Genomic DNA, 27,715 nt, shown 5'->3' with positions numbered 1-27,715 from the left:
AGTCCTCTCGCACCTGAGCAAACAGCCGTGGTGACCACAAATTGGCTGCAGGTGACAGTCCTCCTGCAGAGCCTGCAGCCCATGAGCGGCTCAGGCTGGAGCAGCTCATCAGGCACGGGGAACGGGTTGCTTTGGCCTCACTATGGGCTGCTGATTTCAGGACCTTCACTTTGCTGCAGCTGAGGTGGGACAGGAGGAGGCGGTTAGGAGCATGTTGGAAGGACCAGGTAAGAACAGATGAGATTCATTAGTGCTGAGGAGCAGCAAAATCCTACTTCCTACTTATGCATGTGGCCAGGGACATTTAGCAGGAATGACCTTGGAGGAGACCCTGGTGTGCAGACCCTGGTGACCGTGAACTGGTCAGAGCGCGGGGGGAACTGGAGAGCCTGGAGAGGCAGCGCTGCAGCCTTGCAGTGCCGCGCGTGGGATCTGGAACGGTCCTGATGCTCTTCAGCAACACCAGTGAGGGCCGTGTCACCTACATCCCACCTCCAAGAGGCTAAAACTGGCCTTGCAACTGGTTTATCAGCACCAGCCATGTGCTCCCACTTCTGGAAGATTAAAAAAAATGTATATCAGCAAGGGAAGCAGCTGGCTTTAAAGGGAAAAGCAAGCTGCAGAGTAGATGTAGATGTATGCAGGGGACACGCTGCGCCCCAGGATGGCCGGCCCTGCAGGGACACCGCGGTGGCCTTTCCAATATTGCCATCTAGAGGACCCACCAAGGACGAGAGACGAGGTGGGAAAGCAAGTATCAAAAGCTTCCTCACGGGCAGGGTTTCCCGGCATGACACAGAGACGCAGAGCCCAGCGCGCCCGACCGTCCGTGCCTGGGCGCGAGCGTACGGGGCTGCTCTAAAAGCAGCCGTGATTTTTGAGGCTGGAGGTACCAAGCCTTGGTCCAGGCCAAGCAGCTTTCTGATCCCCGTGTGAACATGGCCAGGTGGTGCGACACGATGGCTTGGGTGAAAGCTGCCCCCGATCGGCTCCAGCTGAACTCAGTGAACCCCCCACCTCCAATTTCCCTCTCCTGCCCACCAATTCACATCACCCCGTTAACCGTATTTCAGCACAACGCGATTTTACTCTTAAGGGAGCGCGCAGAGCTGCTTTGGAGGGCTCGCGCGGGTAAAGAGCTGCCGAAAGGCAAGCGAACGCTCAACGCCCGGGCTACGTCCCGCTTCGTTTGGTTACGTCTCCCGTCCGGCTCGCGGGACCTGCAGCGGCAGCGCGCGGGCACCTCTCGCTCGCGGCTCTCGCGAGCTGCGGTCGGGGCTGCGGCCGAGCCCGGCACGAGGGCGCGGGAACCGCGGGACCTCGGCAAAGCCCAGCGGACGCCCTCGCACCGGCTGCAGCGCTGGGATGCCGAACGGATTAAAATAAAAATCATTCCATCATGAAAGCCTTGTTTTTCCTTTTTTTTTGGGGGGGGAGGGGGGGTTAAATAAAGCCCCTGCCTAAATTTCTGCGCACGTTCACCGTCCTCCTCGGTCCGGGTGGGCGCAGGTTTTGCAGCAACAGTGCAGCAGAGCTGCCCTTGCCTTTACAGCTGGGAAGTTCCCGCTGGCGAGCAGAGGCAAGGGCGATATCCGGCGTCCCGGGAGAGGGTTCGCCGGCCCGACCACCCACCGACCCGCTCTGCACCGAGGCCCCCGCGCGCGGCTCCCTCCTTGACCCCTTCACCGAAGGCCGTGGACAACCCCCCTCCCACCCCGACTAAGAAGGTCAAAACATCACATCTTTGCTACGGATTTATTCCCGTGTGAATTAATGAAACGGCACGCACAATTCCAGAAAAAAAAAAATCTTTTATAGGCCCATAATCCTTCTTTCACAGTACAACGCAACAGGAAGGGATTTAGTCAGTGTAAACAGAAGGTCCAACAGTGATCACCAGCTATCACAGATCAGCTGCACAAACACCACAGCTACAGAGTTAATGCCGATACCGCACAAGTTGACAGTATTAGTACAAACCGTAACTTTACCTACAATGCTTTTTCATGTGCAAAAAAACATGTAAATTCAATTTACAGGAGAAGGGCACCTTCTCTAGAGCTTCAGGTGAGCTATGAACTACCTGCTTGGCGCTGCCTCATCTGCTTGGCAAAAGGTCTCAACGACTTGGTTCTCCAAGGTGCCGCGTACCCTTAGTGCTTGGTGCAATCACGCAAGCGATGACACCCGGATTTACCGCTCCTGACTCCTGGAGAGGTTTCAGGCAGCACAAAACACGAGGGCTCGAGGCCCTGGGCAGCAGTGGTGGGGCTGGGACCCTTGGGAGGGACCCAGCGGCCCCACCACGTGCTCGCAGCAGCAGCGGATCCCAGCAGCCGCCGTGCTCCGCACCCCCGGCTGTACCACCCTGAATTTTTATTTTTTGTAAATTGAATTCGTAGACTATACAGAAAAAAAAACAGATGTAGAAGCGATGCAGTAAACTTAAAGTCAACATGTACCAACTTTTTTTTTTCTTTTTTAAACACACAAAGTTAAGTTACAGACATTATATAAAATGCACACTCATGGAAATCCTGCATGGCAGGAAACAAAGAGGCTAGCGCTAATCCAACAGCTACGTTAACAGCTAGAACTGCCATATACCGGTGCAAGAAGAGTCTATGCCTAAATACAACCAGAGCGTGCCCCCCTTCGCAAGGAGCCCTATGGCAACGCCTATATAGTTTGTTCAGAAGGAAAAAGAAAAAAAAAGAAAGAAAAAAAGTACTTTTTGGGGATAAACTGCCAAAACAATTAGTTTAACTTCAGTACATTTAAGGCAATGTTACTTAGACCTGAGAAAATGAAAAACAAAAGTTTAAATTTAATTTCTCAACTATAAAAACACATGTAAAATTTCGGTATTTCCTGTCTCCTCCAACTCTCAGGTAGTGCTGGGGACAAGAGCCGGAGGGAAACCGCTCGGAGGGCCGGGTCTGATCCCGAGGGATGCTCCAAGGGGAGCCGGGAGTGCTCGGCCTCACCTTGCTCTCATTGCACAAATTCTCCTTTTAGCACAGAGCGGGCGAACTCCAGAGCAGGCTTGCAGCACTCCCGTAACCCTGCAAGTTTTGTACGGCAAGGCTGCAGCTAAAACAGGCAATAAAATTGCATACGGTAAATTTCTGTGTTTTCCCCTTCTCGGGGCAGGGGGGGAAGAAGATGTCAGGGTCAACAAATTTCACTGCACCTTTAGCCATTTCCGTAACTACGGAGTAAATCCTGTAACACTAGTGCGAAATCGCAAATTGTTCTGTGCTCTGCCTTGGGAAAACAACAAAACAGACAAGCAAACCCATCCCCCCCCCCCAAAAAAAAAAAAAAATAAAATAAACAGACCAACTCGCAAAGGTTGCTCAGTAAATGGAAAGCGACGTGGGAGAGAGCAGGATTACAGACACGCGGCATGCGAAGGCGCTGTTAAAGGAAGTGCAACGGTCAGGGCTGCGCGGGGGGCTCGGCCCCGAGCCCTAAGGCTCGCGCCGCCGGGACGGGATCGCCCCTTTGCGCCCAGCGCGCGCGCAGGCTCAGCCTCCCGCCCTCCCGCTTCCCCGGGCTCCGCTCCAAGCGGCCGCAAAGCCGGAATCGCCGCGCGCCGCGGCTCCGGCTGAGGTCTGCCGGGCGCCTGCCGAAGCGCTGGCTCGGGCGGAGGAGACAGGTCGCTTCAGGTAAGAAGCTCTTCCCCCGTTGCCTCGAGCCCTCCGCCGGGACGAGCGTCCCTGCGCAGGTTCCCGCAAAGCGGAGGAGGTTATTGCTGGCCGCCGCCCGCAAGACAGGCTGCAGGCAGACATTTCGCCGACGTTTTAATGTGACTATCCAAAGGCCAGAGACAAAATTCCCTATCTGAATAGAAAGTAATTTACATCGTTCGCCACCGCTTGCCTACCCCGCTCTCCCAGGTACAGAGGACGAACAGGGAGTCAGCTCCTTTACTTACCCAGCTGGAGCCTAAACCCTTCATCAAATCACACCATAAAAGAAGCTCACTGTGTGCAAAAGATCCTTACGCTAAAACAGTTCCACCCTACACAGTGCAGTCAACACAGTTTTTAACTTAAATTTGCAGCTTGTTCTTTACAAGTGCTTGGCAGAGAATATTTATATTCTTCTGACACCATATAAATAATATTTATACAGCTTAGACATTTTGAGACATGCATTAGACTTTAGGTAGTACATATTTCTTGATCATATATGCAAATATTACTGTCAATTAACCGAGCAACCTTATGCTGGACCATGCCTTGCGCTATCCAGGACGTTTGACGGTGGCTCCGAGTCGTCCATGGGAAGAACCAGGCGCGTTCCCCGGATTACAAGTTCATGGTCCCCAAAAGCAAGCTCCCGATCCAGCGCATCCTCGGAGCTGTTTCCTACGAACCGCCGCGACGCGCCACTGGACACGACCGAATCGGTGTTCACGGTGGAATCCCCGTACGTCAGGCTGATGTCCCCGTCGTTCAAAATGAGGTCGGAGTCGTCGTCCTTCAGCTGCTCCTGATTCTGGGTAACGGACAGAAAGGAAGCGTTGGTTAGCTCTTCCTGGACGGGGACGATTGGAATCGCCCGGCCGCAGCCGACGAGCCCAAATCCCGGGCTCTCCCTCGCGGTAATCGCAACCAGACGTGCCGCAAATCATCTTTGAGTCTAGCAGACTTGCATAACACATCAACTTCTCTGCAGGCTATTTAGAAAGGCTTCTTGACTCTCTTTTCTGACGCTATATTCAGATATATGATGAACGCATTTTTGACTGGCTTTAACTGGACTAAAAACTCCCGTGACTACAGGACCCGCATGAGAAACCCACCACAGCCATCTCTCTGTGCAGGCAGCTCGACGCGGATGCTTTGCAAGCGGGACACGGTAGCTCCTGCTACGGAGAGCTCCCGCTGCGTGGGGCTGCCTGGCACGGTGATCCCTCAGCGCTGCCAGCTCCCGCTCCGCTATCTGCAGAGCCCGGGAGACCAAGCCCAGCCAGCAAACCCGGCCCTTTGGATGCATTTTGCATCCAAAGGCTACGGAGAGACGTAAACGTCTCAAACTCCACCAAGACCGGGACAGAAAGGACCCGCGAGGCGGCACCAGACTCACCTCGTAGGCCTGCGGACTTGTCAGGCACCTGGCAACAGGCCCGCAGCACGCCGGGAGCGTGGTCGTGAGCGGAGGCCCGCTGTGCGTCAGCAGAGGCTTCAGATAGCTACGGGGTCGGTTAAGGAAGAGGCAGGAACACGGCGATGTCGGCACGTCCAGCATCCCAGTTTCCGGAGACATCTCCTACCACCTCCAGCCTGCAAGAGCCCGGCCGCGACCGAGCGGTCACCGCTAGCCGCGGACGCGAGAAGGCGCGAAGCAAGGCCCGAGAGCGCGACGGGGAAGCGAGCGCCGCCGCCTCTGCCGGGGAGCGCGCCAGGCGCGGGGGCACCGCGCTGCGCCGCCCGTCAAGGATACTTGTGGTCGAAGTTGTACCACATGCGGAAGAGCCAGGCGCTTTCCGCCTTCGTACTCCTCCTCTCGCTCTCCGGGACGCCCTGCGAGAGAGCAAAGCGTTAAACGAGGGCAGGACGACGCACCGACCGCGCTCGGAGAACCGCGGCGCACCGCGTTGCCCCCGAGGGAACCTGCCCGCTGCCTTCCCCGGGGAAACCTCTGGACTGCCGGGAGCAATAAGGATGTTCGGACCCTGCTAGGCTAAAGTCCTTCCAGCACTAGATGCGTCGTGCATCGAGTGGCGTAGGGCCGCCTCGGGGAGGCAGCACCAAAGCAGGGCGAGCCCAGAGCGGCCGTTTTGCTGCCGCAGCCTTCCAGCTTCCGGCCCCAGCAGCTGCATCCAGACATCAGGTTTAACAGAGACTGACAGGTCCAACCTCCATCGATCTCGCCTGAGACGTTACATGCAAATAATCCTGTGTCGTGGGGATTGCTGCCTTCCTTTGGGTTGGGGAAAAGGTATAAAACTGATTGGAGGTGACTGAATACTACATATTTTGTAAAAAAATGGCTTTTGGACTTACGGCTCTGGGCTGCCTCTAGCATTTGACACTTCCTCACCAGGAACTGAACAGCTCAGTAAACGGCTCCAAATTAAAACCACCCTCCAAGGGGCCGAGCTTGCACGGAAATCAGTGAGTCTCAGCCACAACACGACCGGGCTGCAAGCGCCGGGGCCGTCCTGCAGCCCAGACGGCTCTGGGCTACCAGGCAGCTCCCGCGCCGCGGTCCGTGTTTCTCACTGCGCCACGTAACTGCACACGGGGACAGGAGGGCAGAGCAGAAACCGCCTCTGGGTAAAAACGGGACCGAAGAGGCTACATAAAATGGATCAGTAAAAGGCATTTCTGTCCTGCATCGTGTACGGGGAGGAGGCAGAGAGCGGGCTTACGTGTTCTTAACACGCAAAGTGCAACCTCAGGGGCAGGAAGGCTCCAGTGATAACCCTGAATCCTCCATGTCACGTTCATTTTGATTTCCATTTCAGGGACACATCACGTTTTCTTGCTTCCATGTTTATACTAAGAAAGCAAAACCAGATGTATCGGGGCAGTAGTCTGGACTGACTGAACAGTGCGGTGTTATTTCCACCGTCTTTCAAGCCGAATAAAAGGAGGCCTCAGTCGCAGCTACAGAGGGCACAGAAAAATCGTTCGTGCCGACTGCAAACTCTTTCACCAAGGGAGCTAAGAACCCTGCTACAGCTGGGAGGGAGACGAGCACAGAGGAGCATTCACACGACCTCAGCTGCGCTCTCCGCACCCAAGAGCGCAGCGCCAGCTCCCCTCCAGAGAGCACCCAAGGGCTGGGGACTCACCACGTTTTCCTGATCTGCATCCACACCAACTCTGAGGAGGAGAAAACAAGGACACGGTGAGGACATGCGCTCCCGCACGGACACGTACCACCGCGCCGGGGCAAGGCGGTTGGTGTTAGGGCAAGCCGAGTCCTTTTGCTGGTTTCCCCTCGCAGGAGGGCAGAGGCGGCTAGCACGCCAAGGCCGCGAGCTGCCGTGAGCTGCCGCAGCGGGGCCGGGAGGCACGATGCCGAGGCGACGAGGAACGGCGAGCGCCTCCGTTTCGGGGCGCGAGGCAGGCGGCACCGCGCCGGCACCGCCGCACTCACCGGATATTGAGGCACGACAGCATGGCCGTGGTGCCCCCGCCGAAAACCCACACCGTGAAGAAGACGATGAGGAGCGTGGTGCTGAACATCATCTGCCGGGCGTAGGTGGCCGTGTCGCGGATGGCCAAGGCGAACGCCATGGCTCCTCGCAGCCCTGCGTGGGGACGGCACCGGCGGAGGAGCTCGGTTAGCCTGCGGGGCAGGTGACCACCTCCCGCGTCCGGGCCACGCGCGGGGACCTCCCGACCTGGACATACCCAACGCTGCCCAGCCTCCCCGGCCCCACGCGCCTGGCTCAGCTCTGTTCATCCAGCAGGACGTTCACCATCAGAGCTTACAGCGTTTTAACAGGGATGCTTTAAGCTTATGTTGTGAAGTTCGGTGTTACCACCACCATTTTCCAACTAAACACGCCCAGGGAGGCCAACTCTCCTTCCCACTCCCCTGCTCCACTGTTCACTCAAGCGCACGGCCAGAAGATACCGTAATTATGTCTCCAACCTGGGGCACTAACAGTGGTGAGCCAAAAGGAGCCCTCCCCTGCCCAGCCTCTTCTCCAGACTTTTCCCACGAAAGGTCTAAAGTTGGAGAAGGAATACCCCCGTAGACCGAGGGGGGTGAGGAAGTGCACATGGGCCACGCATTTGGAGACAAGGATGTGCTAACATACCGGCAAACATCATCATGTGCTGCAAATTTGTTCCAATCTTATTTCTTCTCCCCAGATTCAGTAAAAATGACAACGGGTATATATTGGCAGCTCTTCCTAGGAAGATAGCAAGCTACATTTGCACATGTTAAGGAAACTGCTCTTCCTAAGTCTCCCCTTGTATCCCACCGTAGCGCGCACAGCCAATCCCTACTGTGCAGCAGAAACGGTGAGGAGCTTCAGAAACACGTTGGTCCTTCCAATGCAGAGAAAAGAGCCCAGCTCCGAGCGCTACTGCCTCACCGAAGCGACACCCACACTGCAACGCAGGAACATCACACCGAGAAAAGCACAAAGACGCAGGGTGAAACAACAGGTTAGGCAACACGGAGGGGAGAGAAACCACCGCTTCCCGCTCTGCGCTCTCCCCTGCTGTGCTCATTTTCCACCACAAGAATTATTTGCCCTTTGCAAAGCTCAGGTTTTCACAGCTAGCAAGACCTCTCTGACATTTCCCGGCACACCACCCTTTGCAGCTAGGTTTGAAGCTTTAAGGCAAACCCAATTCCCAAAGATTATTCAGCAAAATGAGAACAGCAGGCACGTAGGAAAAAAAAAAAAACTAATATTCTGTTTTCATAGCCGGGGAGATACAAGAATCACCAGCCCCTTCATATTGCTTTTATCTTTGAAGCTGAGTCTTTTAATACCAGCACCCAGATGGCAAAAAAATCTTGGAGCCAGAATTTAGTGAAGCCTAGAATAATACGTAAAGTGCTTCCAGCTTTTATGCTCTTTCCTGAAAATCATGAATTTGCATAAGAGGCGTATTTCATGATCTCTCTCGTGAATGAGCTATTTCATCAGCGAGTTAGCCAGTTCCTACCGAATAGGCACAGCACAAGATTTCAACCGAACTACCCAAGTGGCTTTTCCAGGCTCTGCGCTCCTTCCTACCCGCCCCGCAGCCCTGCAAAAGCCAAACCGGGAAATTCAGCAGACCCCACTGCAAGTCCCTGCACCAACACTGCCAAAGCTAACAACACGTTATTTATCAGTAAAAACCAGCTTCAGTGCAAGCAAAGGGTGAAAATACTTTCACACATCTGAACTGGCTTGGTACGAAGTGAATTCCTTCCTCTCTTCCCCGAGCCCCAGGTGCGTTAGCTTGCCCTCATCAGCATTAGCTTGCAGAAGGGGAAATCCTTTCTCACTACATCATTCAGAGGCTTCAGCACCGCAGCTTCAACAGTGCTCACTTGACAACAGCTTTTTTCAGGCTTAACCAAACGGGATGGTAGAGAAAAGAGGAAGCAAATGGCTTGCTACACCTGGAGGTCCCTCTTTGCAAAGCCACTACCGTCCTACCCTGCACTGCTTTGCAACGTGACAGAGCTCGGTGCCTCAGCCCCACGCTGGCATCGAACGCCGCATCCCCGCAGCAGCTGCTTCTAGCGCCCCAGGAAGCAGGCAACACAGAATAAAACAGAAAAACTGAGGGGAGGAAAAAAAAAAAAACTCCGTCTTTTTAAAATAACCAGCGAAGCCACAAGGAGAAATCCCCGTACTTTTAAAAATAAAGCCAGATTGACTGAGAAAGAAAATAAAAAACCCATTTGAATGAAAAGCACTAACTAGGAATGAGGCATCTCTCCCTTTCTTTTCTTGTTTTATCAGATGGACTCCTGGAAAGGATACGAAAGCGCCTACCACAAAGGTAGGGTTAAAGACGTGGTTCTGGAAGGTGAACAGTGCAAGTCCCATGTAGGAGAAGATGAAGTTTTCTGCCAAGAAATTCAGAAGCTCGAACAACTGAAAGAGAAAAAGCAATTAAAAGCAAGTCAAACAGCACAGATTCAACAAGAAAAACATGATAGCCCATTCATCATGCAATAAATACTTCTGCAGAAGCAACTCTAATAAAATCCAGCTGTTTACAGACCGATATACCTAATTCTGGCTAAAAGGAAAGAAAAAAATACGGAACTTGAAATTCAGAGAGGCTGAACAGGGCTGAGCCGCTCTCACCTGCTTGGTTCTGTGTTGGGACTCGGTAGATAAGTTGTTGTAGGTGTAATGGGCCTGAGTGATCCCGCAGAACAGCACGGCCACCACACCTGGGGAGCAGAGCGTCACGTTAGCCTCCGGCCACGGGAACGGGCCGAGCTGCACGCGGGCACCGCGGGGCCTGAACGCAGCGCCCGCACAACCGCCAGCAACCGCGCTTGCGCCCGCCGCGGGCGTGCACCGGCGGCGACCGAGATACACCGCCAGCACCGTCCCCGGGCCGCGCTGGAGCTCGCCTGTGAAGCCACACGCTTCGGCCAGCAGGAAGGTGCTCCAGGACATCAGGAAGAACAGGCCGGTCTCCAGCAACGGGAACTCCCGGAGTTTGGTGAACTTGGTGACGTTGCAGACTGTTAAGGACAACTTGGAGAGAAACCACATGCTAAAGAGGGTATCAACTCTAGTTCTACATCACTGCAACCCGATATCAAAACAAGCTGTGTCACTGCTTTTTGTCAATGTAGGCAAGAAAACCACAAAACCTTGGATCTGGGAGAAACGCAGTGCAGTAAAACGAGCTGCTGTTGTGTAAATACTTGGAAAAGCCAACGAAAAGGATATTAATGCTGTCACAACTCCAGTAGCTGCCCCCATTGCAAAAGATCCACTGAAAATCCCCAGGAAGATCCCAATAGACTTGAACATCGCCGTGACATCAAACGTGTGGCTGTTGTCACCCGCTGGCTGGTACGCAACAATCGACCTGTAAAGAGAGAGAAAAAAAAACACCCACAAGAACAAAAGGCTCAGCAGGTCCGAGGCAAGGGACGGCCCCGGCCCCGCTCCTCGGCCGGGCCGCGGCCCCCTGCGCTCGCGGCACGGCGAATTCAGCATCCGCCTTGGGATCTGCTCCAGGCAGTGTCCTGTGTCCCTCGCCACCCCTCCCAGGCAAGGCCCTGCACTTGCTCCTTCTAGATGTTAAAAAGCATCAGGCCAAGAATCATCTCTTGTGCAATCACCGGTTTGCTGGGTGACAACTCTTCAATTCTGATGGTATTTTGGGCGGCGGGTGGTGGCATCAGCCCTCTTTAAGGTCAGGTGCTTTGGGACCACAAAGCGTTCAAGCAGGAACCCTACATCTCTCTCCGTTGACGGGAATACCCCCACTCACCTTTATTGCATTTAACGTGTGCTACATTTATTTTGCACAGATCTGAAGTGAAATATCACATGGTAATAAGGCGAATGGCACAGTGCCCGTTCCAACAGCAGTGCTATCACCTTATCAACTAAACTTTAACATAGCTTTTTTATGCAATGATAAATTAGTCAGCTGTGACGGCAGCCCATCGGTCCAGGCTGATTATATTTCTGAAGTTTCTTACTTCTAACACTGGGTTAACTGAGCGTTGTACGAGCTGTTCCACCGTTTTACCTGCAAAGGGTGAGACACGGAAGAACCCGCGTTCGTCTTCGAAGCCCCATTTCAGCACTGACTCACTATTAGCTTGCTCTGATGCAAACTTATGGAAAACATTAACTTCCCAGCTGGCACTCCCTGGCTGGCTCCGCTAAAGCTCCTGGATGTGAACTTTCAGCGGCTGCCGCTTAACCTCCCACCGTACGCTGCAACGGAAAGTTACCGTCTGACACGGGCATCCTGCGGCTTTCGCCCCTATTTGCACACCAATACTCTCTGCAATCTGCCTGACAGGTCGACCATTTGCAACACGTCGCTGCCCTTGCAAAGCTGCTCTGCTTTTAGTGCATTTCAACTCTTCTGCATTTGGTTTTGGTTGTTTTTTTTTTAAAAAAAAAAAAAGAAAAAAGAAAAACACTGAAAGCCACAAATTTATCCTGTGATTTGATTTCTTTCCTCAATCCTACCTTTCACTTTCCATTCACCAGCATATTCTTCTTCTTCTTTTTTTTTTTTTTAATCCACACTGGTTTCATTTCCTCTGCATGGAGGTTGGTTTTGCATTTTAACCTCTTGCAGCTTTCTCTCTGGTTTTGCTTCTCGAGCCGCTAGGAAAACGCTCCCACCACCGCTGCCCTCCGTGTGCCCCGCCGGGCCCCGCGACACCTCCCTCCGCCGCCGCACGCGCCTCGGCCAGCGTCAGCCCCCTCGGGCCGGGCACGCGGGAGCCGACGGAGAGCCGCGGCGGCAGGGTTTCGAAGGGCCACGCGCTGCCCGCCCGGGGGCCCCCGCGCAGCCCCGCGTGCTGCGGGGCGGCCGTCGAACCGCCCCGCCAGCCCTCTCCCGCTCGCTGCGGACCGCGGACGGGACCCGGCTGCGCAGCGTCTGCTCTCGCCCCGGCGCTGACACGTCCAGCCGAGAGCCAGAGCGAGCGACACCAACAGCTCCAGACACCTCAGCAGCACCGCTGCGCATAGTAAATGCAACCCAGGTGAGACACGAGGCTCACGACACGCTACTTAGTGCCTACACATCAGCAAAGCCCACGCAATCAGCACGCTGGAGTGACGAGTACTCCGGAAACACCTTCTGCATTAGTCTTAGCTATAAGTTAACCTGTCACGATTGCAGATATTATGCATTTCCAAACAAACTCCCATGACGACAACACGATGAAAATGCAGATAAAATATGCTCTATGTGCCAAAATGTTTTAAAACGTCCTTTAGGGAGCCACCAAGTTTCCAGTGTGGATGTTCAGTCCAGTATATTAACCCCAGTTGTAAGAAACGTCACACCCTTGGTGCAGGAAAGGGGGCAGAGGAAGGACACAGCTGCTTTACCAACTGTTTCCACCTAAGCCAAAGCAGGAATTTGTGGATAGGAGGCCAAGGAAGTAGGAGCAAGCCCACCTGAGAGGGGTTTCAGGGGGATACTCTGGCTGAAGAGCAGACATGATGCTTTTTTCATTTCAGAGGACATAAAAAATTCCTTCTGATGAGGTCAACAGGCCATAAAAGAAACAAATTAAACTATACATCATAGACAGGGTAGTTGTAATGATGACCCACGCTCCCAAACAGCAATCTTCAGTGAAGAGACTAATCTGGAGGTCACTATGGCTTTCAGGGAGTGTTAATAGGGAATCCTGGTCTTGCAACTACTGATGCTCTTATCTGAGAGGAGCAAGGGCAGGTGGCTCCCCCACCGCCTGACATGTAACACATACAACAATTAAAAATAAAAACAGAACACACTTACGAAGACAGCACTATGGCAACGGCATCATTGAGGACGCTTTCGCCAAAGAGAAGGGCATACAGCTCAACATCAACCTGGAGCTCATGGAATATGGCAAGAACAGTCACTGACAAATAGAAAAATAGAGAGACATTCAGAAAGGTGCCGTTATTTTTGCATCATCAAAGACAAAACATCCCCTGCGGAAAGCCGCCGCCCCGCACGTCCGAGCCCGTCCGCTGCAACGCTCCCGCCCGTGCCCCTTGCGACCTTCTTCCGTCTGCCCTCCAAGCCTTGCACCCGCTTTGCGACCCGGCTCTACCCTCTCTCTCCGGGTATTAAAGCACACGCCGGCTGCCACGCGTCGCAGGCGGACGTGCCCGAGACCCTCCCGCAGCTCCGAGCGCCGGCACCGCGGGCCGGGCTGTGGCACCGCGTCCACACGAGCTCTCCAGCCGCTCCGGACCGGAGCTGGCTCGGAGCGTCCGCGCACGGACGTCCCGCGTCGCGGCAGGGACGGGGGCTCGCGAGGGGCGTCCGCCTCCCGTCTCGGACGGACGGCTGTCGTTTCCGTCCGCCCGACGCCCCGAGAGAAGCCCCGGGAGTTGATGCAACGCGGGGCGACACGCCGGGAAGTGCTGGCACGGACGCGTTTGCATTTCAGACCTAAGCAGGAAGAGCCAGGCACGGGCCCAAATCCCATTTGGGGGTTTCTCGTGATCCGCGGCCACGTAACAGAGGTCGGAGCGCGCTCACCGCTCTCCGCAATCCCGCGGCTCCGAGGTATCGAAAGCACAACAGGCTTTGTGCACCCGTACAAAAGCCAGGCAACCTCCAAAGCAAGCACGACGCAGCGCACGGCACGGCACACAGCGCCGCGCTGCAGCGGGCTGGGCTCGATCCGGCAGCGGCTCCAAAAGCCCTTCAAAGCGACCGCCAGGGATCCATCCCTGCACACCAGAGGGATCCATCCCTTCCCAAACGCACGCCCCTCTCAACGGCGGCTCCCCGTTTCGGGGAAGACGCCGAGATCCCGCAGCCTCCGGGCTCCATCCAAGGAGGCACGTGGGAACGCCCTCCCCCAGGATGTGCTCAGCAAAGCTGGGAAATCGCTTTCACTTTTTTTTTAAAAAAAGATTGTTTTTAATAAAAACGTCAGCACTAAATAGCATACCAATACTTAGCAAATTTTAGGGAAGCACAAACAAAAAATTCATTAAAACCTCATCGAGAATGCACATCTCGGATCTCCACTTCATAGACAGATGTGGCTGCTGCAGTGGAAAAGGTTATATTCTGCAGCATTATTATTGAAAAAAATATCTACGTGTGTATGTATATATATGTGTGTGCGTGTGTACGTATACACATGCACACATACGCATAATGCTTTTTGCCTTTGAAAATGGGAACGATCAATTCTCAGGATGAGCAAGTTGAGTCCAAATTCATCCAGAAATGACAACCATGGACACTTCTTTCAAAAGGAGCAAAGACTTGGCTCATCCAGGAATGTGATTTCCCCTTTCCACAAAAAACTGACCACTACCTGCTTCTAAAAAGACCTCCTGGAGCCACAGCAGTGCCGGCAGGCGGATGAGGCTGCCTCCTCCCCAAGCCCCGCCACGCTATTCTCAAACACAGCAGCCAAGCTGCAAAGGAAGAAATTCAAGATCTGTTCGGCACAGGACAGGAGGAAGGAAGAGGCTTTGCGCAGTCTCGTGTTTTTAGGTGAAGTTGGAACACGCAGCTCAACAGCTGCCATGTGAAAACAATTCCGAACTAACTGAAATTCAGTTGAACAAGGTCAAGGTTTTTCACAGTTTGGTTTTACAAAGTGCTTGAACAGACAAAGCTGTCACTACTGTCCTCAAGATACTTTTTATTAAGACCAATTTTCAATTAGATTAACACCTTCCAAAAATCCCATCAAAACGTAAGCTGGGGGACATCAATTTTAAGAGGCAGGAACTAAAACCTCCCCAGAATCAGGCATCTTGCTCTGCGTCAGCTGCTTGCGCAGCACGTCAGAAATACAGCGGACCTGCCCCAAAGCCCAGTGGAGTAAGGAAGAGGCTGCCTAGGACTTCACTGCAGAGATAAAGATTTAGAAAAGGGAGGCTTGGAAAAGATACTACGCTTAACTGGAAGGAACCCAAAAAAAAATTTTTTTGAGACAACTTTGTTCTCTAAAAACATTGCACGCAAACTTAAAATAAACTCAGAGATTCAGAAAGAGGGAAATTCCACAGATTTCAGTTCTCTCCTTTCTTCCCCTCTTTACCACAACTCAAAACAGAGCAAAATGTAGGGAAGAGGAGGAAAAAAGAACAACCAGTTCATATACCTGGGTCAGTAGCCGATACGATAGCACCGAACAGGAGGCAGTCGGTGAAGTAGAAGTCTCCGCCGAGCTGCCCCGTGACTTTCATCAAGGCAACGCAGCCGTACATGATGGAGCTGTGGAATCAGAGGACAGAAAGACCCATATTTGAAGCAGATGTAGACAACATTTCAGTTGGGCTCCCCAGACGTTGCCAGATTAACCCCTAAAGTTACCCACACACAGGAGCAGTGGAGGCGGGAGCCGCACGAGCTGAGTCGGCTGAAACACCGGGGTTACGGTCTCAGCGGGGAGCGCGGGAACGCGGAGGTGCTCGCCACCACGTCCCACACGTAGCGCACGCCACGTGCTCCGGCGGGGATTTAGCTAGCCTGGCATGGCTGAAAAAAAGCCACAGACAGGCCGAGCCCGCCTCGAGCTGGTGGGACGGGCAGCAGCGATCGTCCTGCAAACGCATCTCAGCGTTTCGTATTAACACACTTTGGGGGAACGACCTTGGCCGGGCTTCAAAACAGCCAAAACCTGCAGTTAGGATCACATAATGTCGATGCTGAGTTTGCTTGGATCCACCGGGCTTTCCAGCGGAAAGCACCCTCCACGGGCCAGCACGCAACTATTCAGAACAGGAATTAGCTACTCCCTCTGCTTGCGATCTCAGACCGCATCTCAGTACCTGCTTCCAGCGAGGGAGGAGAGCGCTCGTGCTTACGATTCTTGGACCCTACCCTCTACTCTCGTGTCTTGTGCATTACCTCTGTTTGCTGTTGTGCTTTTGAATTTCTTTTTTTAAGAAAATCTGTACACAGAACTGTAAAACATTCCTTTCTATGTATATCAATATTCGGTATCAGAAACTGAAAAACACAGTGGAATTAGACAGCAATCCATCCTGTCCACAGAACGAAAGCTTGGACAGCAAATAGCAATATTCACCCCCACTGAGCAGCAGGAGCAGAAAGCCCGTCTTATCTTTCGAGGCTGGGGTGAGCGCCTGCAGCTCCCTGGCCCAGAGCATCGCAGCCGGGTGAGCTCAGACCCGCGCGGAGGAACCAGCTCGGGCTCAGGCTACTCACCCGATCACCAGGCAGGAAATGGCAGTCCCGAGAAAAGCGTACGCTAGGATCGATCCCAAGTTTCTGAAGAAATGCCTCTAGAAGGAGAGGAGGAAAGCCCTGAGCAACGCTTTATTTCGCGCCTTGCCCACCACGGCACAGGTGACGGCACAGCGCCCGCGGCAGCCCGCGTCTCGCTGAGACGCCGCGGGGCCGGACAAGCCCGGCTGCCCCTGCAGACCTTAATGCGGCATTAATAAGCACAAGCACATGGCTTCCTTGCACCAGGGTGTTTAACAAGCTGCTGTTGTGAGTCCCGGGGATCGATTTCCTGACCTAGCACGATTCCTCCTTCTTCCCCCCGCATGCCAGACACCCTCCTTCCCCTTCTCCTTCCAAACCTGCGTCGCGGAGAGCTGCTCGTCCAGCGAGCGACTTGCTGCTTTCTAAAACCTTCCCACCTCCCTAACCCCACAAAAAGCCTCAGATGACCCAGCCGCACGCAAAGACTCGAAAACGGCCTTTGAACCTGCATCTCTGAGGAAGCGTAATCCTCCCTCAACCTCCGCTCGGGTCAAAACCTGGAAACCGTCCCGGCTGCTGACCTTCCCTGGGGCAGAGCGACGGACGGACGCGGCCTCCCGAGGCGCGCTCAGCCCCGCTTCCCAAAATCCCGCGTGTACCGGGGAAAAAGCCGTACCTGACACCGCAGACTTGGCCTGCTGACCAAGCATCAAAACGCTCTCGAGCATTAAAAACGCTCTGGAGGCAGAGAAACTAAAAACATAGGCGCTGTAATGGCACGTACCCTTTTTAAGCTGTAGCCCGCATAGAATATAATCGGAGGAAGCAAAATGTTGAAAAACACCTCGGGATCAAAAGTCACCTGCAAAAAGAAAGAAAAAAAAAGGTTTAAATGGACGTTAAGATTTTGCAAGACGAAACTCAAAGACGACTGACAGAAAACACAGTTTGTGTTAGCCAGCGGCGCCAGGCGAACACCGTGAGGACGCGCCAGGGATCTTTCGGGGACGCGGCCCCGAGTTCAAACGGCTCAAGCTGAGACCAGCTGAAACGACAGCTTCATCGCGCCGGGCGCTCGACTCGGCCCCGGCCGAGCAGCAGCGCTCCCCGCGCGCGCCGGCCCCCTCACCTTCCTCAGCATTTCGTTATCCTGGACGTTGTTGAGCTCCTGGGCGCTGATTTCCCCCTTCAGCGTGTACTCGTAGTACTTGCCGCTGACGTTCACCAGCAGCGTGGCGGGGCTGGTCTGCACTTGGCAGCTCAGCGTCACGTTGTTGACGTCGCTGGGGACGTGGATGCCGTAGCGGAGCACCACGCCGACCAGGACGCCTGCGGAGAGGCCGGCGTGAGCGAGACGTGCCGAGGGGCCGGGGTCCCGGCGGCCCCGCGAGCCCCGGGCCGAGGCGGCTGTCGCCCCGCGCGCGCGGCAATCCCCCGCTCCCCGAGAGCCGGCCGCCCGGGTCCTTCCCGCGTTCCCTGCATGCCGGCGCTGCCTCCGGATCAGCTGCCATGTGGGATGATCCGGGGGGGGGGGGGGGTTAAGTTGCAAGTCAGCGATTTACAGGGCATGCTGAATTTGCAGCGCAGCGGACGAGCTGCAGCTGAGCAGCCTGCGCTTCGGGACACAAGCGTCGTTTCAGGTGCAAAACTGCAGGCTGGGGTGGGAGAGGACGTCCCACAAGATGCTTTTTCCACGCAGCCTTCAGCTCAGGCGGCTTTGGAAACGGCTGGACTAAAGCAGCGCTGAGCCATAAACATCTTGGATCTTGAGCCCATCTCCCAGCCTCCCGCTTACGACAAGCTCTGAGGCACGCGGGAGCGCGGCGGAGTCCGCGGCACTGGGCCGCTCCGGGCCCCCCTGCGCCAGCCCCGCTCGGCTCGTAGCCAAATTCCCGCTGCAGCCAGGAACGGGATAAGGGGAAGGGGACGGATAAACCTACAGCATCGGCCCCGACCGCCGCGCTTGGGACTCCCCAACTCAGGCATTTTATTCCGCCCCGTAGGGCACCGCCTCAGAGCGTCCCAGAGCTCCCCGCGTCCAGGCGCGGGGCTTTTCGAGGTGCCGCCGAGGATTTCCGAGCCGGGATTGGAAACGAAGCCCGAGACACCGCAGCTCAGGCCTGGGGAGGCACGACGACAGCGCACAGGATGGGCAGAAAAGGAACGAGAAACGTAGCGAGCGGCTGAGAACATCGCGGCCGCAGACAGTTAAGATACAGGCAATTCAGGAGGGAACCAAGGAAGCTAAACTTCTCCAGAAGCTGCCTCCAGCCACATGCCCCAGCACAGCCCAAGGAGAAATAAATAAGTCGCTTTGCTACCCTAAATTTTGAGTACCTTGGACGCGCGAAGCTTTAGGGCTGCCGACCACCTACGGCCTCCCACAACGAAGCCACGTCAAACCGTGCCCAGCTCGGCAAGGTCGGCTCGGAGCAGAGCGCGCAGCGTGCAAGACGCAAATCCACCCAAAGCGGGAGCTTGTAACTTGGAGCAGAAACACAGGCGCAAGAGTATTTCAGCAGAAAGAGACGTATGCAAGAAGTTTTACTTGTCTTTGCTTTTTTTAAAGAAAAAAAAATTAGAGAAAGACAAGTTTTTTTTTTTTTATCGCTTTTCTTGCCCAGGTTTAAGTAACTATTTCAAAGGCTGCCGAGTGCAGCACTTCCACATTTTCAGCCGGCTTTGTCCAGGCTGAAAGCATCGCAGGGGGCTGGGACAGCAGATCAGAAGCGAACCTCCTCGCTCCCTGCAGCCTTCCAGCTCTTGCCGGAGAACCATGGCCTCACCAAGCCCTGGGGAACCGCGCCGCCCCTTTCCTAAAGCGGCTCTCATGCCGCGGGACACAAAACGCCAAAGTCTCGGCAGCAGAAATAAACTCGGGATTTTGCCGTGCAACCGGTCTGGTGACATTACTTATTTTGCTAATAATTCTCTTCAGCACAGTGTATAAGAGCAGGCAGCAAAGATGTGTTTTACCGATGAGCAGGGCGCCAAGAGGACACAGCTCGTCCTCCAGCACTCGGATGGCGTTAGGGGGCAAAGGCAGGGTGAAGCACAAGAAAACTCCGGGAAAAGAACCAAGTTAGGGCAAGTTTGAAAGAATAAATAGAAGAGGATAAATGGAAGAGGAAGGAGGCCGGCAATGCACGCCTCGGCTTCGCCGAGGGCTCGCGCTGATTTGTAAACACGGACCGTGATTTCGTGCCTCTGGGCTCAAGCACTTTGCTCCACCCCTTCGTTTGGGAGGACACCTCCAATTAATGGAGATTTAGGATAACCAAAGCCAGCGGCCTGAACGCACGAAGTCACAGCTTTTAAGCAGAGTGCCCTGCCGGCTGGGGAACCCGGCAACGTCTCCGCTGCCAGCCAGCGCCTGCCTGGTCGCACATCGCTGCAGCCGGCGACGGGCGGAAAGGCACGGAGAGCAGATGCTAACTCCAGCACTCCGCAGAAGACGCCTTTTCAATCCTAAACTCCATAAACCCCATCCAGAGAAGGGTCTGCGGTTGGGTTAACCGCTCTCAGTTCTGCTCTGGTTGCACCCCAGGCGGGCAAGGCAACCTCAGGCCACCCGGTGCAGGCCACGGCCTCGCTGCGCAGCTCACCCAGGTCTCGTCCCCCCAGCGGGAGGAATCCAGTCCCCAAAAGATCCCTATGCAGCGAAGGTCCAGACTGCAGCGGCGTCTGCCCAAACGGCATCGCCAGGCCCTGCTCTCCGCCTGGGACTGCCGCCGGCACGAACGCTTGTAGGAGCAGCAGTGCAAGCACTTCTCCTGACGGGCTGCAAACGGCTGCAAACGCTGCAGCCGGGGTGCCTGCCGGCGTTGCCGGAGAGCCCCACCAGGGCCCGGGTGATGCCTGGCCCGGGGACACGGCGCAGCGAGCCGGGACGGGGCCACGATGCCCGGCACGCAAGGGGATGCTGCAAAGGGATGACCCCAAAGGAGACCATATCGGCTGCAGAGAGCCTGCGAACGCCCGAGCACCTCTTCCCTGAGCCCGCCCGCTGCCCCACTGCCCTCCCTTCGGGACGGGAGGGCTCCTGCCCACTTAACAGGCTGCAGCAAATCCAGCGGCACCAGCCGGGCGCCCGGCCCAAATCCGCACCACCCTGGGATTGCCTGGGAAGGGGCTGGCTAATCCCTGAAACCTGGGTGCGAGGACCAGCACGTCCAGGGCCAGGAACCGGCCTGGCATGGTCCCAGCTCACGCAGGTCTGCACCAGCCCCTGCAGGGAGAGCCAGGGGTGGGGGTCTCGCACACTGGGGGGAGGCACCTGCTTGCACAGGGGACCTGGGCACTCGTGCATGGGGAAGATAGCACGGTGGGTGCCCAGGGCTTGCACAGAGGTGTGGGGGAGCCCAGGGTGCCTGGGCCAGCTTGCGCGGGGAAGCACAAGGCCTTGCAGAGGGTGGCTTGCACGGGGGTAATGCATGAGGGCCATGCATAGGGGCAACGAAGGGGCCATGCAAGGCCTTGCAAGGGGGCAATGCAGGGGGCCGATGCACTGGGGGGGCAATGCAATGCACGGGGAGGGAGGGAACGGATGGGAGGGATCATGCACGGAGGGAGACAGTCTAGGAGGGGGCAACGTAAGGGGGCTATGCACAGGGGGAGGGCAATGCCGGGGGGGGGGGCTGGCACGGGAGGGTAATGCACGGGGGTGCAATGCAGAGGGGGGCCTTGCACGGGGGCCCTACACGGGGGTGCAGAGCAAAGGGTGCCATGCGCGGGGCTGCAGCGCAAAGCGGGGCTTACACGGCGGTGCAATGCAGGGGTGCCGCCCCCCCCCGCCCGTCGCCCCTCACCGTAGATCATGGCCAGCCCGGTCTCGTGCAGGAAGCGGGCGCGGCGGTGCTTGAAGAGCCAGATGGTGAGGATGGTGAGGGTGAGCAGCAGGATGAAGACGAGCAGGTTGGCGCTGTCCTGCCGGTGACTCTCCTCCGCCGCCTTCTCCGACACGATCTCCTCCTCCAGCGCCCCGGGCCGCGCCGCCGCCTGCGCGCCCGCCGCCGCCCGCGCCCACAGCAGCGCCGCCGCCGCCGCCAGCCCCGGCCCCGGCCGCCGCCGCGGCGCCGCCATCGCCCCGGCGCGGCTCGGCTCGGCCCGGCCCGGCCCCGCCGCCACCAGGAAGCGGCGCTGGGCGCAGCGCGCAGGCGCCGCCGCCCCCCGGCGCGGCGCGGCGCGGGGCGGGGACGGCGGCGGGGCCGCGGCAGGGCGTCCGCGACGGGAAGGGGGCTGCAAGGGGGCAAAGAAGAGGGTTTGCCAGCTTGCAAGGGAGAAACTGGTTGCACGGATGTGGGGAAGGGGGGGTTGCAAACTTGCAAGGGAAAAACCGATTGCACAAGTGTGGGGAATGGGTTTTGCAAGCTTGCAAGGGGAAAACATTGCCCAGCTGCGGGGAAGGGGGTTTGCAAGTTTGCAAGGGGAAAAAGGTTGGAAGGATGTAGGAAAAGGGCGGGGTGCAAGCTTGCAAAGGAAAAAAAATGCAAAGATGTGCAGAAAGAGGTTTGTAAGGGAAAAAATAAGTAAGGGTGCAAAGGAGAGGGAGTTGCAAGATAATAAAGGAAAGGCAAAAATGCAAAGAAGGGGTTGCAAGCTTGCAAGGGAAAAGAACAGGTCTCAAGGGTGCAAAAAGTAGTTTGCAGGATTGTGAGGGGATAGCTTTGCAAGATTGCCAGGATAAAAATGGCTTTTTAAAAAGGGTAGCAAGATTGCAAGAAAGAAATTTTATGCAGGCCCTAGCTTTGCGAGACCCCCCAGATGAGTGATTGAGGTTTTGTTCATGAGGTGCGTTGGAGGGGCATGCATCAGGCTACCCAAGGCCGGGCTGGCAGGGGATCCTGCTGGGAGAAGATGCGCTGACACCACGCTGTGTGCACGGGCTCCACATAGCCTGGCCGAGTGGAGCCTTACCGTCTGCAGCCCCAAGGTGGGGTGAGGGCCTGGTCTCCATTACCACTGCTGGAAATGGGCAGATTTGTGCAGCCTTCGGGACAAGGACTCCAGTAAACGCTGCAGTAATCTGCTTAAAGGTGATTTGCAGAAAACACCCTCAAGTGATAGTTTTTGTGCCTGTAGGGCACGGAAGATACAGGCTGTAGGAGGGCAGCGTGGCTGTGCCGGGAAGCCGGGGTTGCCCTGCCTTGCCTGGACACGCTGCCACGTCTCTTTTTCCTTCCAAGGGTCCCTCGAGCTTCGAGGTTAAACACATGGACAACGAAAATGAAGCCAAAGCCCCAAACGGCTTCAGCACTGCTCGCGGGGAGGAGGAACCTTAGTCCCTTGGGGGGGGGGACAGCTCTGTCCCTCGGGGTTTGCTCCAGCCCCAACCCGGGACTGCCTTCGTAATTGTGAACCCCGTAAAACTCGAGGTTTACTCCCGACCCGGCCGTTGTGAATGGGGGATCCCGTGGGAAAACGAGGCCCGGCGCCACGCCCGCCTCCGCCGTGCCGCCACGCCCCCCGCCGCCGTGCCGCCACGCCCCCTGCCGCCGTGACGCCACGCCCCCCGCCGCCGTGCGCCACGCCCCCCGCCGCCGTGCGCCACGCCCCCCGCCGCCGGCCGGGGCGCGGCCCGGCCCCGCCCCGCCGTGACGCCATCAGCGGGCGCCCGGCGTCGCGGGTGCCCCTGGCGGCGGCGGGCGCGGGGCGAGCGACGGCGGCGGCGGGGACGATGGCGGCCGCCTCGGTGTGGAAGGGGCTGGTGGGGCTCGGCCTCTTCGCCCTAGCCCACGCGGCCTTCTCGGCGGCGCAGCGTGAGTGAGCGCCGCGCCGCGCCGCGCCGCTGGGGGGGGCCCGGCGGGCCGCGCCGCCGCCGCCCGGCCGGGCTGAGGGGAGCGCAGCGGAGCGGGCCGCGCCGCCGGGCCTGGGGCAGCGCGGGCAGGGCCGCGCCGCGGGGCTGTGCGCGGCGGAGCGGCCTCCCCGGGGCTGCCCGGCCCCCGCGCCGCGCCGTGTGCGCCAGGCCGACGGCAGGCGGTCGCGCTGGTGGCGCCGCGCTCCCTTGTGACGCTTCCGTGTGCTTCTGTTTTGTAGATCGTTCTTACATGCGACTAACAGAAAAGGAAGATGAAACCTTGCCGATAGATGTAAGTTTAAGGCTTTTACTGTGTTTGAAAGGTGTCGTGCTGTTTAATCCCAGTTTCTCTTTAATGTGATAGGTAAGAGTAAAGCAGTTCTTAAATTGCGCTTGCTTTTGAGTCCAGAGGAACCTCATTTTCTTGTCGCCACTCCCTGCAGTGTGTTAGATCTGTCAGCGAGAACAAGCCCCAGGTCAGACTTCCCACTGCTTCTTTACAGCTCTGCCGAAGCACTAGAAACTCCCCCAACATATCTTAAGCCTCAGAGAGTCTTTGCGTTCATCTCCTGCTTTGCAGCATAAACATCCTCCTCCCCCTGGCTTTTGTTGGCTGAGATCTGTTTATCCGGTGTGGCTGTGTGCCGATGCTGATCCCAGCACTGTCTCCTTCAAGAAGTTTTGTTGGGTTTTGTTTTTCTTTCTTTTTATTCCACTTTAATTATTATCCGTTCCATTTCTGCTTAAAAGTTAAGGAGATGAAATACCCAGCACTACCAGGCAGTGTTTAGGCAGGGTAACAACTGTCACCTCTGTAGAGTGTGTGTTGGCAGCTAATGCGTTTTTCAGAGTATTAGATCCTTAAGTGCACAGGAACAAAGTGTGTCCTTCTAAGGAAGACAGGATCTTGCTGAGGACCTGCGTGAATCAATTAGTTCATGCAATGCAGACTGGATGTCAGGCATCTTAAGTGCCTTTCAGCTCTGCAGCTGTTTTGCTCTGCTTCCCTAGGTGAGTTATTTAACCTTTGTATGCTTCAGTTTCCCTCCTGTTGAAATGCCCACCTCTGTAAAGCATTTGTTTAGAAGATGAGATGTTTTTGTAAACACTACAAACACTTAGTAATGTATATGTCACCTTGTATTTCCTTCTTGTTACAGATAGTTCTTCAAACTCTGTTAGCCTTTGCAGTTACCTGCTATGGGATAGTACATATCGCAGGAGAATTTAAAGACATGGATGCCACTTCAGAACTAAAAAATAAGTATGCTTTATTTCTTCTTTTCCTAAGTACATTTATCTGCGTCTTTCTATATAAACTGAGCACATCTGTGAAGCAGCAGCATTGGACTTGCTCTCTCTTTAGCTCAGTTCTTCTTAAGTGCATGTTATAGATGTAACACAGAGAAGAACAGACACATCTAAGAAGGCAGAAGTGTGTGGAATTTCAGACAGTTAGATAACAGGAACAAATGAAATAAGCTTCTTGCTTTTCCTTGTCCAAAATCTTGTCTTGCAGAGTTGATAGAGGAATTAAATGACTGCACAGACAGTAAGACACAGTATTGCTATATTTCATAGCATTTACCTAAACGCTTGGACTTCAGGCATGGAAAAGGACGGCAAGCTGATGGTAAAGAGTGTTGAGGTATTAATACAAGTGACAGCTGAAGTAAGGCTGGCATGTTAGGTACCTTTGCAGGTAGTAATCTACAGACCTGCCTCTAAGCTCAAGGAAGAAATTTGTGGTGCGAGCAATGTCCATGTATTGAGCAGTCACTGTTTTTTCTGGCTCTTTGGCTTTGTATTTCTCAACTGCACTGCATTTTGGTTTAAGTAGACTTGTAAAGTGCACCTACTTACCCTGAACTTTGGGTTCAAAACTTGTATTTCTTTGTCTATAAAAGTTGATATATCCTAGACTTGACTCTTCTAAAACCACCATTCTAAAGCAGTATTAACTTTGACTTTTTACATTTATTTTGAAGGACATTTGACACATTAAGGAACCATCCATCTTTTTATGTATTTAATCATCGTGGTAGAGTATTGTTCCAGTCCCCAGACCTAGTGAATTCTTCTTCAAACCAAGATGCTTTGTCATCCAGCTCGTCACTGAAATTTCGAAAACTTGAACCTCTGCGCCGTTAAGACTTTTACAGATTATAATAATAATCCAGGACACTGAGGTGTAATATTCAAGCTGGGGATGTAAACACTTTTTTTAATTTCTGGAGCAGTATTTATATTGATCTTCCAGACTTTATAAAGTATATATATATATATATATAAACAAACTAAGGACCTTCTTTGTACACTGTTAACAAAAATGACTAAATTGTGAATTGGCAACACAATGTAAATTATTCTACAATTATGCTGTGAAACACATCTTCAAATTTTCATATATTAAAAAAGTTGCAGCAGACTTCAGTTAAAACAAAAAAGCAAGCTAGTTTTTACTGCATTTAATATTCTTTGACAAGAAGGAATGTTTGAGTGCTATTTATTTTCTCAGTTTGCTTGCACTACAGTTTATGGAACTCCTTCAGAAATACTGTGTGCACTGCATCATTTAACAGCAGAAAAAGGGCAGCATCTCCTGTTCCTAGAATGCCTAGGAGACCTGCATGGGAAGTCAAAAAGGTTGCTTTTTTTTTTTTTTTTAAACGTGCTGATAAATAGTTCTGTGAAGTTTGATTGTTTTTTCCCCAAGTTTTCTTTACCATGTTATTTCTTTGTTGTCCTCCTTTGTTTAAATGTAAAGTGTCCTACGTTGCCCCAAGTTGCCTGGGATGTGGCTGTACCTTTGGTGCCTGTGTGGGGGAAGGCAGCTCACTTCTAATCACATAAATAATCTACAATGCTCACCTTGTTTACCCACTGTACTTTTGTTCTCTTTGGTTGTGTATATGGGAATGTTCATCAGATGGCTGAATGGCATTTTAGTACCTCAAAATGGCACCAGATAGTAGTTCCTGAGTCATCTTCTATGAGAAATGTTTTAAGTATCAATAAGAAATATCCATCCTGTAAATGTTCCAGTGGTAGGTCCAGCAGCTGTATCTGTTTACTGGCATTAGCACAGTACAGGTAGTCAGCTGGTCATGGTACAACTACTCTTTCTCTGCCAGCAGAGCCTACGAAATTGCTTTCTTTCTGCAGCTGAGCCCTTAGTTGGTTTAGGATGACTGTCTTGATTATATGTCCTAGGACAGACGTTACGGTCCTTAACTCTTACTGACTTCTAAATTCTGATCTCCCCTTAGGTGGAGATAGCGTGAAGCAATGCTAATTTTTTTTTCTTGGTCTGGCATTTCAGTCCAGCAAGGGAATACCCTTCTCCCAGTTACCTGACATAGCCAAGAGATGGTAGTTCGAGGTACTGATGGGGCCAAGTAGGAGTTTGCATAGTCTGGGGATGTTGCTCTGCCTCTGTGCAAAGTCAGCCTTTTGTCCTAGCATCCGTTTTTTTTTAAAATTGTTTAGAACTTTCAAAGGCAAAAAGCTTAGCAAAGATACTGTGTAAACTGAAGCCTCTTTTTCTAGCTCTGCCCATCCTATGGAGTGGGTCCCCCAGTGCTAGGGCAATATCCATAGCTGCTGCTCTACAATCACTCTTAAGCATCAGGGTTTGGTTAGAAAGGGTTACTCTGCCAGCTGGAAATGTCTGAGCTGCTGGATTATTTCCTAGAGTGTTCTAGCTCCCCTGTAGCTGGTGTGACAAATCAGCTCTCATGATAGCTGCTGTCACCAAAAGCCTCTAAAATAGTAAGCATCAGGTCAGCTCTCTGTTGCAGGCAGAGCTCCTTCCTTGGGGAAGAGGGCTGCTGTGGTGGCAGGCACTGCGTGGAGGAAATGGCTGAGCACAGGCCAGGTGACCTTGCTAGTCACAGAGGAAAAGCAGCAGACAATTAACGGAGGGAGAGAGAAGCAAGGCACAAAGTCAGTTACCACTGTACCAGACTGATACTGCAACTGTGGTTGGCGGTGAGCCACTTGTAGAGGGTCTCTTAGAGCAGGGCCGCTCACCCTTAATGTCTAAGAGGCCCCGTTTATGCTACTGTAAGGCTACGTGGACCTGCCCAAGGTAAAAGGTGCTGCTCCATGACAGTTGAAGTCATTCTTGGAGAAAAACTGTTTCTCAGACCAAGTCGTGCTAGGAGCGCCCTGTTGGCCGTACCAGGTCGTTTTCCTTGTGACAAGCAGCCTTACTCTTCAGCAGCAGTGGTTATATCACATAACAAAGCTGTACAAATTATTTTTTCTTATTGATCTTGCAATGTCCAATAAAAATTGATAACCTTAAAGCATTTTGGAGTGGCTGTCCTTATTTCTGACCATCTTTGAGATTCCTAGTCCACGTATCCAGTAGAGCTGATTTATTTTCCATATTCCGTTTAACATAGTTGAAGGCTTTTCTGCCACGTGCTAATCCCCTGACTACCCACAGAACATGCTCATGTGAGATTTGGTATTGCAATGGTCACTGGAGGAGACAGCCAGCCTGCTCTCAGGACTGGAGACTGATAAATCTTGGGACTTGAGCAAGAGTGCTTTTCAC

General features: G+C 54.1%; 2 protein-coding genes across 2 annotated transcripts; one reads left to right on the top strand and one right to left on the bottom strand.

The window, feature by feature from the left end:
- Positions 1-1,791: 1,791 nt before the first annotated feature.
- Positions 1,792-21,522, bottom strand: SLC9A6 (solute carrier family 9 member A6; the record flags this gene model as incomplete). The annotated part of the gene is given in 17 exon segments (XM_062585037.1): positions 1,792-4,506; positions 5,098-5,203; positions 5,455-5,534; positions 6,812-6,842; positions 7,120-7,273; positions 7,790-7,901; positions 9,467-9,580; positions 9,797-9,885; positions 10,072-10,177; positions 10,397-10,538; positions 12,957-13,062; positions 15,283-15,395; positions 16,353-16,429; positions 17,140-17,217; positions 17,485-17,684; positions 21,164-21,458; positions 21,460-21,522. Coding segments are annotated over 17 exon segments (2,142 nt in total), but the record flags the coding sequence as incomplete, so codon positions are not given.
- A 1,459-nt stretch (positions 21,523-22,981) lies between these two features.
- MMGT1 (membrane magnesium transporter 1) lies at positions 22,982-27,464 on the top strand. The gene is made up of 4 exons (XM_062584901.1): positions 22,982-23,113; positions 23,391-23,443; positions 24,312-24,415; positions 25,140-27,464. Exons 1-4 carry the CDS (start codon positions 23,032-23,034, stop codon positions 25,300-25,302), a joined length of 402 nt encoding a protein of 133 aa, XP_062440885.1. The 5' UTR covers positions 22,982-23,031; the 3' UTR covers positions 25,303-27,464.
- The last annotated feature ends 251 nt before the right edge of the window (positions 27,465-27,715 follow it).

Source organism: Rhea pennata, chromosome 11, assembly GCF_028389875.1.
Source record: "Rhea pennata isolate bPtePen1 chromosome 11, bPtePen1.pri, whole genome shotgun sequence".
NCBI lineage: Eukaryota > Metazoa > Chordata > Aves > Rheiformes > Rheidae > Rhea > Rhea pennata.
This window is presented reverse-complemented; position numbering and strand designations above follow the sequence as displayed.